The sequence below is a fragment of the Natator depressus genome, chromosome 5 (genome assembly GCF_965152275.1).
Source record: "Natator depressus isolate rNatDep1 chromosome 5, rNatDep2.hap1, whole genome shotgun sequence".
In the NCBI taxonomy this organism is placed as follows: domain Eukaryota; kingdom Metazoa; phylum Chordata; order Testudines; family Cheloniidae; genus Natator; species Natator depressus.
Genome location: NC_134238.1, coordinates 46,755,684 through 46,771,376, shown reverse-complemented (window position 1 = coordinate 46,771,376; position 15,693 = coordinate 46,755,684). Strand labels below are relative to the sequence as shown.

Here is a 15,693-nt window from a genome sequence, read left to right as displayed (position 1 = left end):
AAAAAACCAAAATTAGTCCAAATAGAAAGGCCAAGTTGATATGATTCATGGACTATGCTGAAATCATGCTTGGTAAAAAACAGAAGACGTGGAAGTGGAAAGTAATGAACCAAAATTGGTGTGTCAAATATTAGGCCTAAGTGGTGGACAAAATAATGAGGGAATGGGCTATTCCATCCCTCACTCCCTTTTTGTGTCCTTAAAGGAAAGTTTTGGAGGAAAAATGGAAGAACACATAGATAGAGGCTACTTAAGCAAGCTTCACCATCATGGTTGCCACCCCACACTATCTCCTCAGACCATGGCTTTTATCATCCTACTCTTGAGGGATGTCCTAACTAGAACAAGCCAGAGAGAGAGAGAGAGAGAGAGAGAGAGCGCGTGCGCGCGCCAAATGACATTGCCACCCCTGCCAGCTCCATCTTAATCCCAGCCACCACTTGAGATGAAATGGGATCAGACTTTAACAGCAGCAGCAGCTCCAGCCCATCTCAACTAACATCTTCTCTTTTCCCCAAAAGGACCATTGTTACCATCTTTGATACCATTTAAGAGACAGTCAAACAAAGGAGGTTTTCCTTCTAAAACTCTCTCTCCAGCTAAAGGGAAAGGGAACACCACCTGTTGTTAAACTGAAAGCCTCACTTAATACTTCACATTTCAGAAACTTTCATTGTTTTTCCTTCTTTTCTGTATCTGTAATAAAGATTAGAAGGTACTAAGCAGGTAAAGGTCTCTGTATACCAAAACCCAGACCTTGTTTAACACTATTTAAATGCTGGACAGTAACTGTGTTATGTTAACACATTTGGCCCATTTATTTCATCTAAATAATACAGCAGGACCCACCACTTCGGACACACTGTGCTATTAATAATTTGCCACATAACTACCACTTTGAAGGACAGGATTAGAATTCAAAATGACCTTGATAAGTTGGAAACTGGTTGGAAACCAGGAAAATGAAATTCAGTAAATACATGCAAAGTACTACACTTTGGAAGGAAAAATAAAATGCAGAATTACAAAATGGTGGATAACTGGTTAGGCAGTACTACGGCAGAAAAAGATTTGCAGTTATTGTGGATTATAAATCAAATATGAGCCAAAAGTGTGATGCAGTTGCAAAAAAAGGAAATATTCTGGAGTTTATTAACAGGAGCATCAAATGTAAGACATGGGAGGTGATTGTTCCACTCTACCTGACAATGGTAAGGCCTCACCTGGAGTAGTGTGTCCAATTTTGGGTGCCATACTAAGAAAGATATGGAAAAGCGGTCTGTCTGTAAGGCTAGTCAAGTACTGGGATAGGTTTCCAAGGGAGGCTGAGGAATTCCCATCACTGGAGAATTTTAAGAACAGGTTAGACAAACCTTGTCAGGGATGGTTTGATATACTTGGTCCTGCCTTGGTACGGACTCGACGACCTCTCAAGGTCCCTTCCAGTCCTACATTTCTATGATTCATTCCATTAATGTACATTTATCATAGAAGTAATGGACCAGAATTGCTTTGTAATCAAAGCAGTTACCTAGTGACTAGTGCAGTATTCCTATACCTCCATGCAGAATTTAACTCATGCTGTAGTGGTTGTAGTTTGCAGAAAACAACAATTTAAGAAAATTATGCCTTTTGAGGCCAGTTAAGTTTAGCTCAAAAATACTAAAAGCAGCAATAGTAAAAGCCTATTTGAAATATCTTAAGTGAGGCTGATCCTTCTTTAGTTTTTAAAGATTAGCAATTCATAATGTTGTATTTTGTGAAATCTATTTTGGTTAAACTGCTTTGTTCTGCCAGGGTGCCATGGCTAATTTTAGCTTTTTGCAATTTCAGTGTAAATGCTGAACTGATGTAACATTACAACGTAATCATCATGAAGTGTTTACAAGTCAATTATATGCAAAAACGGTTTTGTTTTCTATTTTATTTAGTAGTTTACAGGCTATTTGATTTTCATGTTGGCAATATTTTTGCCTGTTATTGTGTTTACAGTGGCACATATAGCCACTACCAACTTCTTAAAACTGTACAAGTTTAAGGCAGCTGCTGTAAATGAAAAACATTAAATACTTCTTGCTATTAAGACAGAAAAATCGGTGATAGATCTTTGTAAGGTTTTTAAGACTAGAGCAAGAACCTAAATTATGAACAATTTTTATTTATGAAATTGGTAGGTGATTACTACTTGAAGTTTAAGACTTTGTCATTCTTGTTAGGAGAAAGGTTAAAGCAGTAAACAATTTAGGTCAACCTCTAAAAAGGCCTATGGACCAATATTTTAGAATTCATTCCACCAAATCATGCACTGAAGTGAGGAAGCAGAACACCCATCTACAGCTAAATCAAAATATGCCATTATCATTACACAATTAGCTCCATAAAGGATACTGATGGACGCGATTTGGTGAGGAAGAGTTAGTCTTGTAGGGGTAGAGATGTTAATATTGTAAATGCATCACCAGCAATTCCAATACATTCTTATTAGTGCTATACAAGTATAATTTTTGCATTGAATTATTCCATCTGGAACTAAATATATCAAAATGGAATACATTGGAAGGATTGTGGGTCTGACTGAATGCAAGTGAAATTCCACTGGCAAATAGGGGATTTGTATGCAGTTGCAGCAATTGAATGTACATGGTCTGCGTAACTGGGCTCTGGGTATGTCCAGTGAATCCGGGGAGTGTACTTTTACTCTTTCTACGTACTGTCTTTCAATGGGTGTTTGTGAGTATTTTCAAAATAAATTGTTAAAATTCAAAATTCAGCTGAAGTGTTCTCAAGTGAAGGTTTTAAATGCTATTATGTAGAAGAGGGGATTGAAGTGGCATACGATTGCAAGATTCCCACAATTCCTACTCTTTTATACCTATCTGTATAATACTAGTTGAATTCAAGACAATTGGTGTAGGTGCTGCAAGGAAATTACTCTAAGACCACAGAACCATAGTGTCATTTTATATCAGATTATACTAAAATAAAACTCCCCCTAAATATGTAAGAGATTTCTTCCCATTTGAAAGATTATGTGGAGACCCATCCTATCTACACAAAAAAATTAATTAAAGCCTTTAAACCAACTTGGTTGTAAGGGATGAGGTAAGTGGAAGCGATTTGTAATTACTAATCCAAAACAGTGCGATTTTCATGGAAGAGAAACCATAAATTAGGGACAAAACAGTAAAATTTCCCTATTAGTATTAGAGAATGCACAGTAATTATGTGGTTTACTGATAATGTTGTTTGAGTCTACCCTTGCTAAAGTTCATCCTGACTGGCTTGAAATACCCTGATGCTTCTTTTCTGACTAAGCAAGTAAGTTTAGAGTGTATAAATTACCTGTTGCAAAACAAGTTCCTGATGTGAAAGTACAATTAAAAAAGATTCAAATCTCAGAGAGTTCTAAAAATAGAAGACAGAACAGAATAAGAACACTGTTACCTCATCCTTTCTGCCAATGGAGATTTCATAAGTATGTAGCAGCTCTCTCAGGTTCTCCATCTGATTGTTCAGTTGTCTCACATGTGCAGCATGTTTCTCTTTCTCTTGTCTCATTTCCAGCTTGTGATGTTCAATAAAAGTCATTTTCCATTTTCTGAGTTCAGTCAGAACATTTGTCTGAAAAGGGTAGCACTAATTAAACTAGGAAAATTATCCTCTCCAAGTATTTTAATCCTAGAACACATGGCAGCTAATCAGACATCAAAATTTACACTGAACCTTGCATGTACAACTTTGTCCAATTACCAGACACATCTAATTATGATAACTTAAATACAAACATTTAATTATTAGACTGCTAATAAAAGCATGTAAGATAGGAGGAGGAGAATCAAATCATGATCAATCTACTAAGAATATTTCATTTTGGTGCCACAACCAGTGACACTTGGAAAAGTACCATTTTAATCTAGCCAGTGGAGCCAACAAGGGAGTGGAGAGGAGCTTGGGTAACTGAGCACCACTAAGAGGAAGCCACCCCTATAGGGCATACAGGTTCACTCGGAGCCAAACTCAAAGAAGTCCAGCAGAGCCCATTGATGTTACAAATTCCACTAAAAAGGAGCCAATCCTGAGAAATCCAACAGAACATAAATGTGCAGACGTTTAAAATATGACCCATTCTACTGTGACTGGAGTCTCATTCTGGTGTCTCAAGTGGGTGGAGCTTGGTTGCAGGTGGGAGATGGAAGAATACAACTATTGCTCCACCCATTCCCATTTGATCTATGTTTTTGATCTATGTTTTTGATTGGCAGTTCTGATCCAGCCTGTGCACATCCACAGAGCTTCAAATGTAAGGATCTTTCTGGGACCACAGATACAGACACACTTATAGCTTCCACTGCATGAACAGAACTGATTCTTGGAGTATTTAGTGTTCGCTAATCAAAGGCAAGCAGATTATTAGTCCATCTCTGTGCCAGTCCAGTAGGTTTTCAACTGCTTAGCTATCAAGCAATAGAAGTTACATCAATTTCCCAACGTAGTTAGATTATATTTTCTCCTGTGCTTCTACCAATGCCACAATAATCATCTGCTCAATATAAGGATATTACATTTAGCACAAATTTAATACCTTAAGACTTCCACTCCAGAGATCAAGTATGCTTTCTATCTGGGTCACTTTTTCATCTGAAATAGTTAACTCAGTCACCACAGTCTCATCAATCTCTCTTGGACCAGATGAGGACCCTTGTGAAGAAGTCTCTCCTGAACGAACAGGGCAAAGTCCTTCCATGTCTGCCCGAGAAGGTCCCTTTACCGGTGTTAAAACTAAAAATAAAACAAAAAGGTTAAAAGTTGATTCTTTGAAGGGTTTAGCTGTTGAATATTCAGGAGGCAAGTCAGAAGTTGGGTATACAAAAGCCCTATGTCACCAGAAATCTTCCTTCACTATACATGTAAACCCTATTCAAAAGTATGCCTCTAAGGGTATGTCTACACTGCATCTGGGAGCACTCTTCCCAGTGCGGGCAGACAGACATACTAACTCTGCTCAGACCAGCACACCGAAAATAGCAGCCTAGCCAGGGGCAGCCCAAGTGGCAGCTTGGGTCAGGCCCCGCAAGTACACACCCCTGTTCGGACACCCTAGGTACGTGCTCAGGCACCAAGCTATCCCCTGGCTACACTGCTACTTTTAGCATGCTAGGTCCGCTCAAGCTGGGAAGTACACTCCCAGCTGCAGTGGAGACATATCCTAAGCGATGAACATCTGTAAAACAGCAGTTGGCTGATAAGTTTTACTCTTAGAAAGAATGAACTATGCTTCCCAAGTCAAAGTATTGTTTTCTTAAAACCAGAAACTTTCAAGGTCATTTATGCCAAAACATAGCACTGTTTATGGACCAAGTGAATTTTCTAGTGTTGAGAAACTATCTTTACAAGGAAGCAGAAAGCTTCCCTCTTCTTGAAAAACTTCTTTCCATTTAAACATTACCCTCACCATTTTCTGAATTGTTTCCCCAGGTTTCATAATACAGCAGAACCCCATTTATGCGATTTAATTGGGACTGGGGCCAGACTGGATAATCTAAAATCCGGATAACCAGAGAATGGGAAAGCGCAATGCTGCAGCGCCATTGGAGAGACCCCCCCACTTTCTGCACTGGTTTTCCATGTAGAACCGGATAATGGAGGGTCCGATAAATGGGGTTCTACTGTATCTACATTAGACAGTAAGCTCCTCAGAGCGGGGAGCATGTTTTGTATGTTTGCAATGTACAGTGTACCTTTATTTATACATTCAGATATGTATATGGCCCTCCTCACCATGGTATCAACATAAACAGCACTCCATAAATAAATGAAACATTACACTGGATTCTCTGTGCCTTGGTACCCCAGCTGTAAATGGAAGAAATAATGCTACCTTTCCGGCACCCTTTGACTTGATCGCCTGTTATGATTTTTAACTCTTTGGGGCAGGCAGTATCCTATTATGAGTTTGCACCATGCCTTACCACAATAGGTCCTAACTGTGAGTTGGGGCTACTAGGTGCCACTGCAATACAGATAAATAAATGCCAAGAAACTATTGGAGACAGACTGAAGATGAAGTAGGACTGGACTTTACTTAATCCAGGAAAAGCAAATATGCTTATACACAAAGAACAACTAAAATATGCAACAAGTCCCCCAAGTTCACGATATGAAGATGAACAATATTTTTAAGAGCAATTGGAAAGCATAGCCATTGGAAAATTTCTGTTGTTAGTGCTATATTTAGAACTGGGATGGGGGAGATCCCCACACTAGCCCTGCAAGAACAGAATAGGGCCAGGTAGACCCAATCAGATAATTGACTGCAAAGAAAGGAAGCTTTAGACCAGAGGCAGTTAACTAGAGAGAGGCTAACCTGTGCAGGAACAGGCAGGGCCTATAAAGACAGGTAGCAGGCTACATACTGGGCTGCTAGGAAATCAGGCAGCAGTCACTCCCTGGGAAGGGGGGTGGGGAGAAAGAGATGGGGGAAACCAGAGTGTAGGAATCAGTCCAGGGAAGGAGCAGCGAGGGCAGAAAAAGGAAGCCCAGAACCGCTGAGCTGAGGGTCCCTGGATTGGAACACTGAGAAGAAGGCAGGCCCAGGTTCCCCTAGCGGACACCGCATAGCATAGACCTGAGGCAGTGAATGGGAAAACTGCCTAGGACTGCTAATGGACTGTCCCCCGGAAGGGGGAATGCTGAGTGACCTAGCTGGAGGGCTAGGTCACAAAGGAGACAATGAAGATCCTGGAGCAAAAGAGGAGCTGCAGACCAGAGGATGTCTACCTCAAGAGGTAAATCAACAGAGTGACCAAGGGGAGGCACCAGTGTAGCGACAGGGGAGCACCCCCTGACAAGAACAAATTCTAATTTTTAAAAAGGTATTAAAAAACCGCCCCGGATAGAACGTCTCTTCTCTTGTACACAGGGAAAGGAGAAGTCTCACACATTTGTGTTTTATTTTAGTTCTCAACATTTCTGAGGGGGGGGGGGGGGGGTGTGTGTGTGTGTGTGTGTGTGTGTGTGTGTGTGTGTGTGTGTGTGTGTGTGTGTGTGTGTGTGTGTGTGTGTGTGTGTGTATATAGAGAGAGAGAGAGAGAGAGAAAATTGCAAGATAATGCTGATTTTTGAAACTTAACATATAATGGACGTTGTCTTGTAAATGAAAAGTTGAGATGTTATAATTACAATCTGGCTGGGGAATATCATTTGGATTCTAAATATTTAGTGTACTGGAAGAGTTTTTGCTAACTCTGAAAGGACCTATAGAAAGTCAGCACAGACAAGTAAAAGGTAACGTACACTGAACACAAATATTTCAGGGGGAGGAGAAAACAGTCACTATTATCAGTGCAAAGATCCATTTAAGTTGCAACTGCCATGGAGAAAAAAAACAAATAAGACAGCCACGCTCTTTTAAGGGAACAGAAAATAGAATTACAGCAGAACCGCAGAGTTACGAATACCAGAGTTACAAACTGACCAGTCAGCCACATACCTCATTTGGAACCAGAAGTATGCAATCAGGCAGCAACAGAGAGAGACCCCCCCCCCCCCAAAACAACAAGTACAGTACTGTTAAATGTAAACTACTAAAAAAAAATATGAAGGGAAATCAGCATTTTAATTCTGTACAGTAAAGTTTCAAAGCTGTATTAAATCAATGTTCTGTTGTAAACATTTGAAGAACAACCATAACGTTTTGTTCAGAGTTACAAATTTCCATTCCCAAGGTGTTTGTAACTGAGGTTCTACTGTATATAATTAATATTAGTCTTGAATTCTGTGTTCATTTGAACAGCAGCAGCATCTGATAGACTGAGCATACGGAGCCAGAAAATGTGTGTTTCAGTCTACCCAAGGCAAGTTGGCTAGCAGTCTTTTGGGACTCGATTGTGACTCTACATTACGGCCATTCAGGGAAATAAGTTAGGGCACTGAGGGCGAGTGGCGTCAGTAGAAATGCCTTCCCTGGACTGATATTTCCTTCCAAGCAGGAAAACATTTAAACTCAGATTAGCATCTGAAATCAAGAATTAAAAAGTCTCTCACACTCCAAGGCATAAATTAAATCACCAACTTGGTTTAGGGAGATATACATATTCCATTATATGTTTTTGCATGGCTTGCCAGATGCCTTTATTCTGTTTTCACATTACTCTAAAGCATTTCATATAGGTAACAGTTAGAGACAGGATATTAGGCTAGATGGACAATTGGTGTATTCCTATATTTTAGTAGTAGTATAGGTTTTTAGCTTTGATTTTTATTTAATCGTCACTGCAAATAGCCTGTCCCCATTTACCTTCCTTTTCACTATATGAATGTATTTATACAAATTATATATACATTTCCAAAGTACATTCAACTTTTGCATTTTTCTTGGCCTTCCAGATTTGTCATAACTGCCCAGCTGTGTGATTATCAAATTCTTCCAATTTTTCATGCTGTCGTCCTCCTATTCCACCTTTCCCAATACGATTGCCCAATACTACTTCTGCACACACCTTTGCTTTTGCTACATTATGCCATGAACATTAGAGATAGAAACTGTTACTTTCTATTCCTATCCTGCAATTTAACAGACCCCTATAAAATCAATAATCTTTTAGTCATTACATTCCCTTTAATGTTTGAGATTTAACAGGGACAGCAAGTCATGCCAAATAACACAAGTGGTTAACTACGCAGTAAACATATGGAAGAATATTATACTTGCAGTACGAGAATGCCTATTACTTGAGAATAATTCCACCACCTGCTCAATCCTGAAAAAACTATACCTTCTATCCTTGCCATCACAGCTTTGCAAACAGGGACCGCTAACAGGGAGTTTTGAGAGGGAGTTCTCCAGGTGAAGGAGGAACAAATACAGGGCTCTTGGGGTAAGTGGCTGTCTGTAGTGCGTGTTTGTGTTTGGGGGTTACTTGCTGTGTGCTGAGCTTGTGTTTGTCTGTCTGTCTGAAGGACCATGTGCTGTGGCCGGCAGTTGGAAGCTGTGAGCTTCTAAACAAGGTTTGAAATCTAGAAGCCTCTGTTCATTGGCTGAGCCTTAGTCAGGGGGTGGGGCGATCAAGAAGGCCAGGGCTTTATAAAGCAGCGAGCAAGTGGCCAGGGAGCTTTGCAACCAGGGACCGTTAACAGGGAGTTTCAAGAGGGAGTTTGGAAGGGGATTGGAAAGGTGGCGAGGTACACTTGCCATTCTTTAAAACCTTTAAACTAAACTATAATCAAAACTTCTTGATTTAAACAAAAATCCTACCAGTAACCTAGGTAGCTGTAGGAGAAAATGCAGGCAGAAGCCCAGCAGCAGAGTGGGGGCTATCCTGTTTATTGCACTCAGTGTAGCATGTATGATTGCCTGCCCTGTGGGAGGGTGGCGTTGTGTGCATTCGGTGCAAGGAGCTCCTGGCCCTCAGAGACCGTGTATGGGCTTTGGAGGCCAGAGTGGTGGAACTGGAGGAGCTAACGGAGGCAGAGAGGTATGTTGATGAGGCTTTCCGGGACACTGTAGATTTGTCCCACCTCTGGTCAGACAGCCCCTGCGCTGTTAAGGAGGATGAAAGGCCCAGAGAAGGAGAGTCAATGGGAACAGATGAAAGGCCCAGTCAATGGGAACAGAGGGAAACCTTCCCATAGTTGGGACCCTCCTTCCAGATGATGTTGGGGTATCCTCTTGCACTGAGGTTACTTCTCTGGGGGAGGGAACACCAGTCATTAGGAAAAGGCCGGTGTTAGTAATGGGAGATTTGATCATTAGAAATAGATAGCTGGGTTTGTGATGACTGGGAGAACCGTATGGTGACTTGTCCGCCTGGTGCGAAGGTTGCGGATCTCTTGAGGCATCTAAATAGACTTACATGTAGTGCTGGGGATGAGCAGGTGGTCGTAGTACATGTAGATACCAATGACATAGGGAAGGGTAGAAGAGACGTCCTGGAGGTCAAATTTAGGCTGCTAGGAAAGAGACTGAAATCCAGGACCTCTATGGTGGCATTCTCAGAAATGCTTCCAGTTCCACATGCAGGGCCAGGTAGGCAGGGAGAGCTTTGGAGTCTCAATGCTTGGATGAGATGATGGTGTAGAGAGGAGCGGGTTAGATTTATTAGGAACTGGGGAAACTTTTGGGATAGTGGGAGCCTACACAGGAAGGATGGGCTCCACCTAAACCAAAGTGGATCCAGACTGCTGGCACTTAGTTTAAAAACTGCTCTGCAACCTTTTTAATGTTAAGAGATAAGGGAAAGCCGATTGCTGCAGAGGCGCACGTGAATTGGACAGAGACTTCTCTTAGAGGAGAGTCTATTGGTAGAGATTCTCTAGGTTTTAGTCAGGAGGAGGGGACGGAAGAGGATAAAGTATGGGCCAGATCAGACAAGAAACATTCACATAAAGAATCTGACACATCAGAAAAGGGCAGGCAAATAAACAGTGACAAGTTTTTAAAATGTTTGTACACAAATGCTAGAAGTCTAAATAATAAGATGGGTGAACTAGAGTGCCTCGTGTTAAAGGAGGATATTAATATAACAGGCATCACAGAAACCTGGTGGAGTGAGGACAATCAATCAATGGGACACAATCTATAGCTCAGTGGTTTGAGCATTGGCCTGCTAAACCCGGGGTTGTGAGTTCAATCCTTGAGGGGGCCATTTGGGATCTGGGGCAAAAATTGGGGATTGGTCCTGCTTTGAGCAGGGGGTTGGACTAGATGACCTCCTGAGGTCCCTTCCAACCCTGATATTCTATTATTCTGGGGTACAAAATATATCAGAAGGACAGAACAGGTCAGGTCATGGGGGGGGGGGGGAAGAGTGGCACTATATGTGGAAAAAAATGTAGAATCAAATGAAATAAAAATCTTAAATGAATCCACATGTTCCATAGACTCTGTATGGATAGTAATTCCATGCCCTAATAAGAATGTAACAGTAGGGATCTATTATCGACCACCTGACCAGGACAGTGATAGTGACGATGAAATGCTAAGGGAGATTAGAGAAAAGGAGTACTTGTGGCACCTTAGAGACCTTTATTAGTCTCTAAGGTGCCACAAGTACTCCTTTTCTTTTTGCGGATACAGACTAACACAGCTGCTACTCTGAAACCGGAGATTAGAGAGGCTATCAAAATAAAAAACTCAATAATAGTGGGGGATTTCAATTATCCCCATATTGACTGGGTACATGTCACTTCAAGATGAAATGCAGAGACAAAATTTCTCGATACTTTAAATGACTGCTTCTTGGAGCAGCTGGTACAGAAACCCACACGGGGAGAGGCAACACCCAATCTAGTTCTGAGTGGAGCGCAGGATCTAGTCCAAGAGAAAACCATAACAGGACCGCTTGGAAATAGTGACCATAACATTTAACATTCCTGTGGTTGGAACACCACCTCAACAGCCCAACACTGTGGCATGTAATTTCAGAAAGAGGAACTATGAGGAGGTTCGTTAAACAGAAATTAAAAGGTACAGTGACTGGAGTGAAATCCCTGCAAGCTGCATGGACACACTTCAAAAGACATCATAATAGAGGCTCAACTTAAATGTACACCCCAAATTAAAAAACACAGTAAGAGAACTAAAAAAGAGCCACCGTGACTTAAGCACCATGTAAAAGAAGCAGTGAGAGATAAAAAGGCATCTTTTAAAAAGCGGAAGTCAAATCCTAGTGAGGTAAACAAAAAGGAGCATAAACACTGCCAAATTAAATGTAAAAATGTAATAAGAAAAGCCAAAAAGGAGTTTGAAGAACAGCTAGCCAAAAACTTAAAAGGTAATAACAAAATGTTTTTTAAGTACATCAGAAGCAGGAAGCCTGCTAAACAACCAGTGGGGCCCTGGACTATCGAGATACAAAAGGAGCACTTAAAGATGATGAAGTCATTGCAGAGAAACTAAATGAATTCTTTGCTTCAGTCTTCACAGCTGAGGATGTTAGGAAGATTCCCAAACCTGAGCAGTCTTTTGTAGGTGACAAACCTGAGGAATTGTCACAGATTGAAGTGTCACGAGAGGAGGTTTTGGAATTAATTGAGAAACTTAACAGTAACAAGTCACCGGGACCAGATGGCATTCACCCAAGAGTTCTGAAAGAACTCAAATGTGAAATTGCAGAACTATGGTTTGTAACCTGTCCTTTAAATCAGCTACTGTATCCAATGACTGTAAGATAGCTAATGTAAGGCCAATATTTAAGAAGGGCTCTAGAGGTGATCCTGGCAATTACAGACCGGTAAGTCTAACGTCAGTACTGGGCAAATTAGTTGAAACAATAGTAAAGAATAAAATTCCCAGACACGTAGAACAACATAAATTGTTGCGCAAAAGTCAACATGGTTTTTGTAAAGGGAGATCATGTCTTACTAATCTATTACAGTTCTTTGGGGGGGGGGGGGGTCAACAAACATGTGGACAAGGGGGATCCAGTGGATATAGTGTACTTAGATTTCCAGAAAGCCTTTGACAAGGTTCCTCACCAAAGGTTCTTATGTAAATTAAGTTGTCACGGGATAAGAGGGAAGATCCTTTCATGGATTGAGAACTGGTTAAAAGACAGGGAACAAAGGGTAGGAATAAATGTTAAATTTTCAGAATGGAGAAGGGTAACTAGTGGTGTTCCCCAAGGGTCAGTCCTAGGACCAATTCTATTCAACTTATTCACAAATGATCTGGAGAAAGGGGTAAACAATGAGGTGGCAAAGTTTGCAGATGATACTAAACTGTTCAAGATAGTCAAGATCAAAGCAGACTGTGAAGAACTTCAAAAAGATCTCACAAAACTAAGTGATTGGGCAACAAAATGGCAAATGAAATTTAATGTGGATAAATGTAAAGTAATGCACATTGGAAAAAATAACCCCAACTATACATACAATATGATGGGGGCTAATTTAGCTACAACTAATCAGGAGAAAGATCTTGGAGTCATCATGGATAGTTCTCTGAAGACATCCACGCAGTGTGCAGCGGCAGTCAAAAAAGCAAACGGGATGTTAGGAATCATTAAAAAAGGGATAGAGAAGAAGACGGAGAATATCTTATTGCCCTTATATAAATCCATGGTACGCCCATATCTCGAATACTGAGTACAGATGTGGTCCCCTCATTTAAAAAAAGATATACTGGCATTAGAAAAGGTTCAGAAAAGCGCTACTAAAATGATTAGGGGTTTGGAAGGCTGGGTGGGGGGGAAGATTTTGGAGGTCCATCATATTCTCTTAAATGAGCTGGGAGTTCAGGCCCACTGGGGTGCCCTCTTTACATTCTAAGCACATTATCAACTTTTAAAAACAACATTCAGGGAGAGAATTTTGTTAAGTAAACTGCAAATGTGGTATATAATGGGTCAGTATTGAGGAATGATAGCCTAAAGAGAACTCACTTCTCAACTGTTTGGAGAGGAGTCACCACTGTACATCTCTGCTACAAGAAATGTCTTGTTCCAGTCTCTCAAGTTTTCAGATCCAATTAACTACACTGATAACACGGAACAGGAAACTAAATGTTAATTTTTAAAATTCCAAAGCCTCTGAACTCTGGCTTTAACAGCACAGCATGTTTTATTCTGAGTAGTTTTCTTATTTGACTGGAAACTATTATTTATTGTGAAAACTATTTTAACAAAGGTTACGACAATTGAAGTTCTACATCTACAGTATATCACCTCTGCAGAGCCACACTCATCGACTTGAAATGCATGCTTCCAAAAGTCATGCAACTATTTGAAAAAAATAGTAACCAATGGAGCCACCTACACACTTATCCCTCATACATATCGTATAGAACACAGCCTTGTAAGAGTTGCAATTCCAATTGACCTCAAGTTCAAAAAATCTAGTGGGTGGGGAAAAAAAATAAACCTCAAAAAATGAGGGGATGCTGGGTAAACAAGAATACTGAGAACTCCAGCCATTTAATATTATATACAATATAGGTGTACACTTCCCCCCCTGTGCAGGCAGTTAAAAAAAAAAGTTATAGAACCCGGTCTTGAGAATTTTACTGTCATAACACAGCTATAGATAAAGATCAAATGGGAGCAGAGCGGCACAAGAATTTTTGTTGAAGATCCCCCTTAGTCTTTTGAAACGCCACTGGTGCTCAGAATGATAAGCTCTCTAGGGTAAAGCACAGAAAGGCATTTTCAGAACTGGGTTAAGATGACACTGGAGTAAAACCCTCTGTGACTGGGCTGTACACCACTAGCATTCCTAGCACTCGTAGAGTTGCACCGGTACTAAATCAACAGTGGGAGAACATCTGAAAATAACTAATATGTAGACAAAGGCTACGAACAAGCAGGATAATTTCCAAAAGAGTTTGGCCCTATTCAAGGCATTGAAATAGGTCTTAAATCTCTTAGTTTATGATAAAGAAAAACTGATCAGAGAACTAAAAATGAATAATAGCTTAGGTACAAGTGATCATAACTGGATTGCATTTATAATGTGCAAGCAGAATAAAGCCCAGACCATTAACATTATATTTATATGTATTTATTATTTTTATATATATGAAATATATATATACACACCACACAGTGCTTAAATATGGCCAATTTCACAAAGCTGAAAACAATTATGAGCCAAATCCTCTGTGAGGAAGAATGTAAATCAGAAAAAAATGTGAGTAAGCGGGAATCACTTAAGAACACCCTATTAGATACCCCCCGCCAAAAATAAATAAATCACAAACCACAATCAAGGGAGAAGGCTGGACTTGTTTAAAAAACCAACCTGGTTCAGAGGGGAAGTGAAGGCAGCTGTGTGTGTGTATGTGTGTGTCTCACACACACACACACACACACAAAATATATATATAAAAAAACATGAAGGAAAGAGGAAGTTGGTAGTGATGAATATAAATCAGAAGTTAGGAATTGTAGAAAATTGATAAAGGAAGCCTAGCAGATATAAGGACAAAAGGAGTTTTTGAAATATATTAGGAACAAAAAGAACCCCAACAGTGGTATTGGTCTATTACTATGAGGAAATGGTGGAATCATAAAATAATAATAATAATAATGCAGAAAAGTCAGAAGGGTTCAATAAATATATCTGTCCTATATTTGGGGGGAAGAAACAGATGATATATTCTCACCACATGGTGGTGATGATACTCTTCCCATTCCACTAGTATATCTGGAGGATGGTAAACAGAAGCTAGTAGAGTTAGACATTTTAAAATCAGCAGGTCTGGATAACTTGCATTCAAGAGTTTTTAGAGAGCTGGCTGAGGAGCTCAGACTGTTGATTTGATTTTCAGTAAGCCTTGGAGCACTGGGGAAGTTTCAGAAGACTGGAAGAAAGCTAATGTGCAATTTTTTTTAAACAGTAAACAGAATGACCCAGGTAATTATAGGCATGTCAATCTGACATCGATTCTGGACAAGATAATGGAGCAGCTGATACCAGACTCGATTAATACAGAACTAAAGGAGGATAATGTAATTAATGCAAATTGTCACAGGTTCATGGAAAACCGATCCTGTCAAACGAACTTGATTTTTTTTGGATGAGATGACAAGTTTGTCTGACAGAAGTAATAGTTTTGATATAATATACTTAGACTTCTGTAAGGCATTTGACTTGCTACTGCATGACATTTTGATTTAAAAGACTATAATATAATATAATGAACGTGGGGGCACATTTAATGGGTTAAAACTGGCTAATTAATTTGTCTCAATGTAACTG

The 15,693-nt window shown here is 40.1% G+C and overlaps 1 protein-coding gene across 3 annotated transcripts in view; it reads right to left on the bottom strand.

Annotated features, from left to right (window-relative positions):
* POC5 (POC5 centriolar protein) overlaps positions 1–15,693 on the bottom strand; it is a 48,238-nt gene that overhangs the window by 17,275 nt on the left and 15,270 nt on the right. For all 3 annotated transcript variants that reach the window (XM_074952705.1, XM_074952706.1, XM_074952707.1), the window contains 2 exons: positions 4,583–4,779; positions 3,445–3,621 (listed from right to left, as the gene is read on the bottom strand). In XM_074952705.1, the coding sequence (XP_074808806.1) occupies positions 3,445–3,621; positions 4,583–4,779 (374 nt within the window). The remainder of the gene's footprint in view (positions 1–3,444; positions 3,622–4,582; positions 4,780–15,693) is intronic.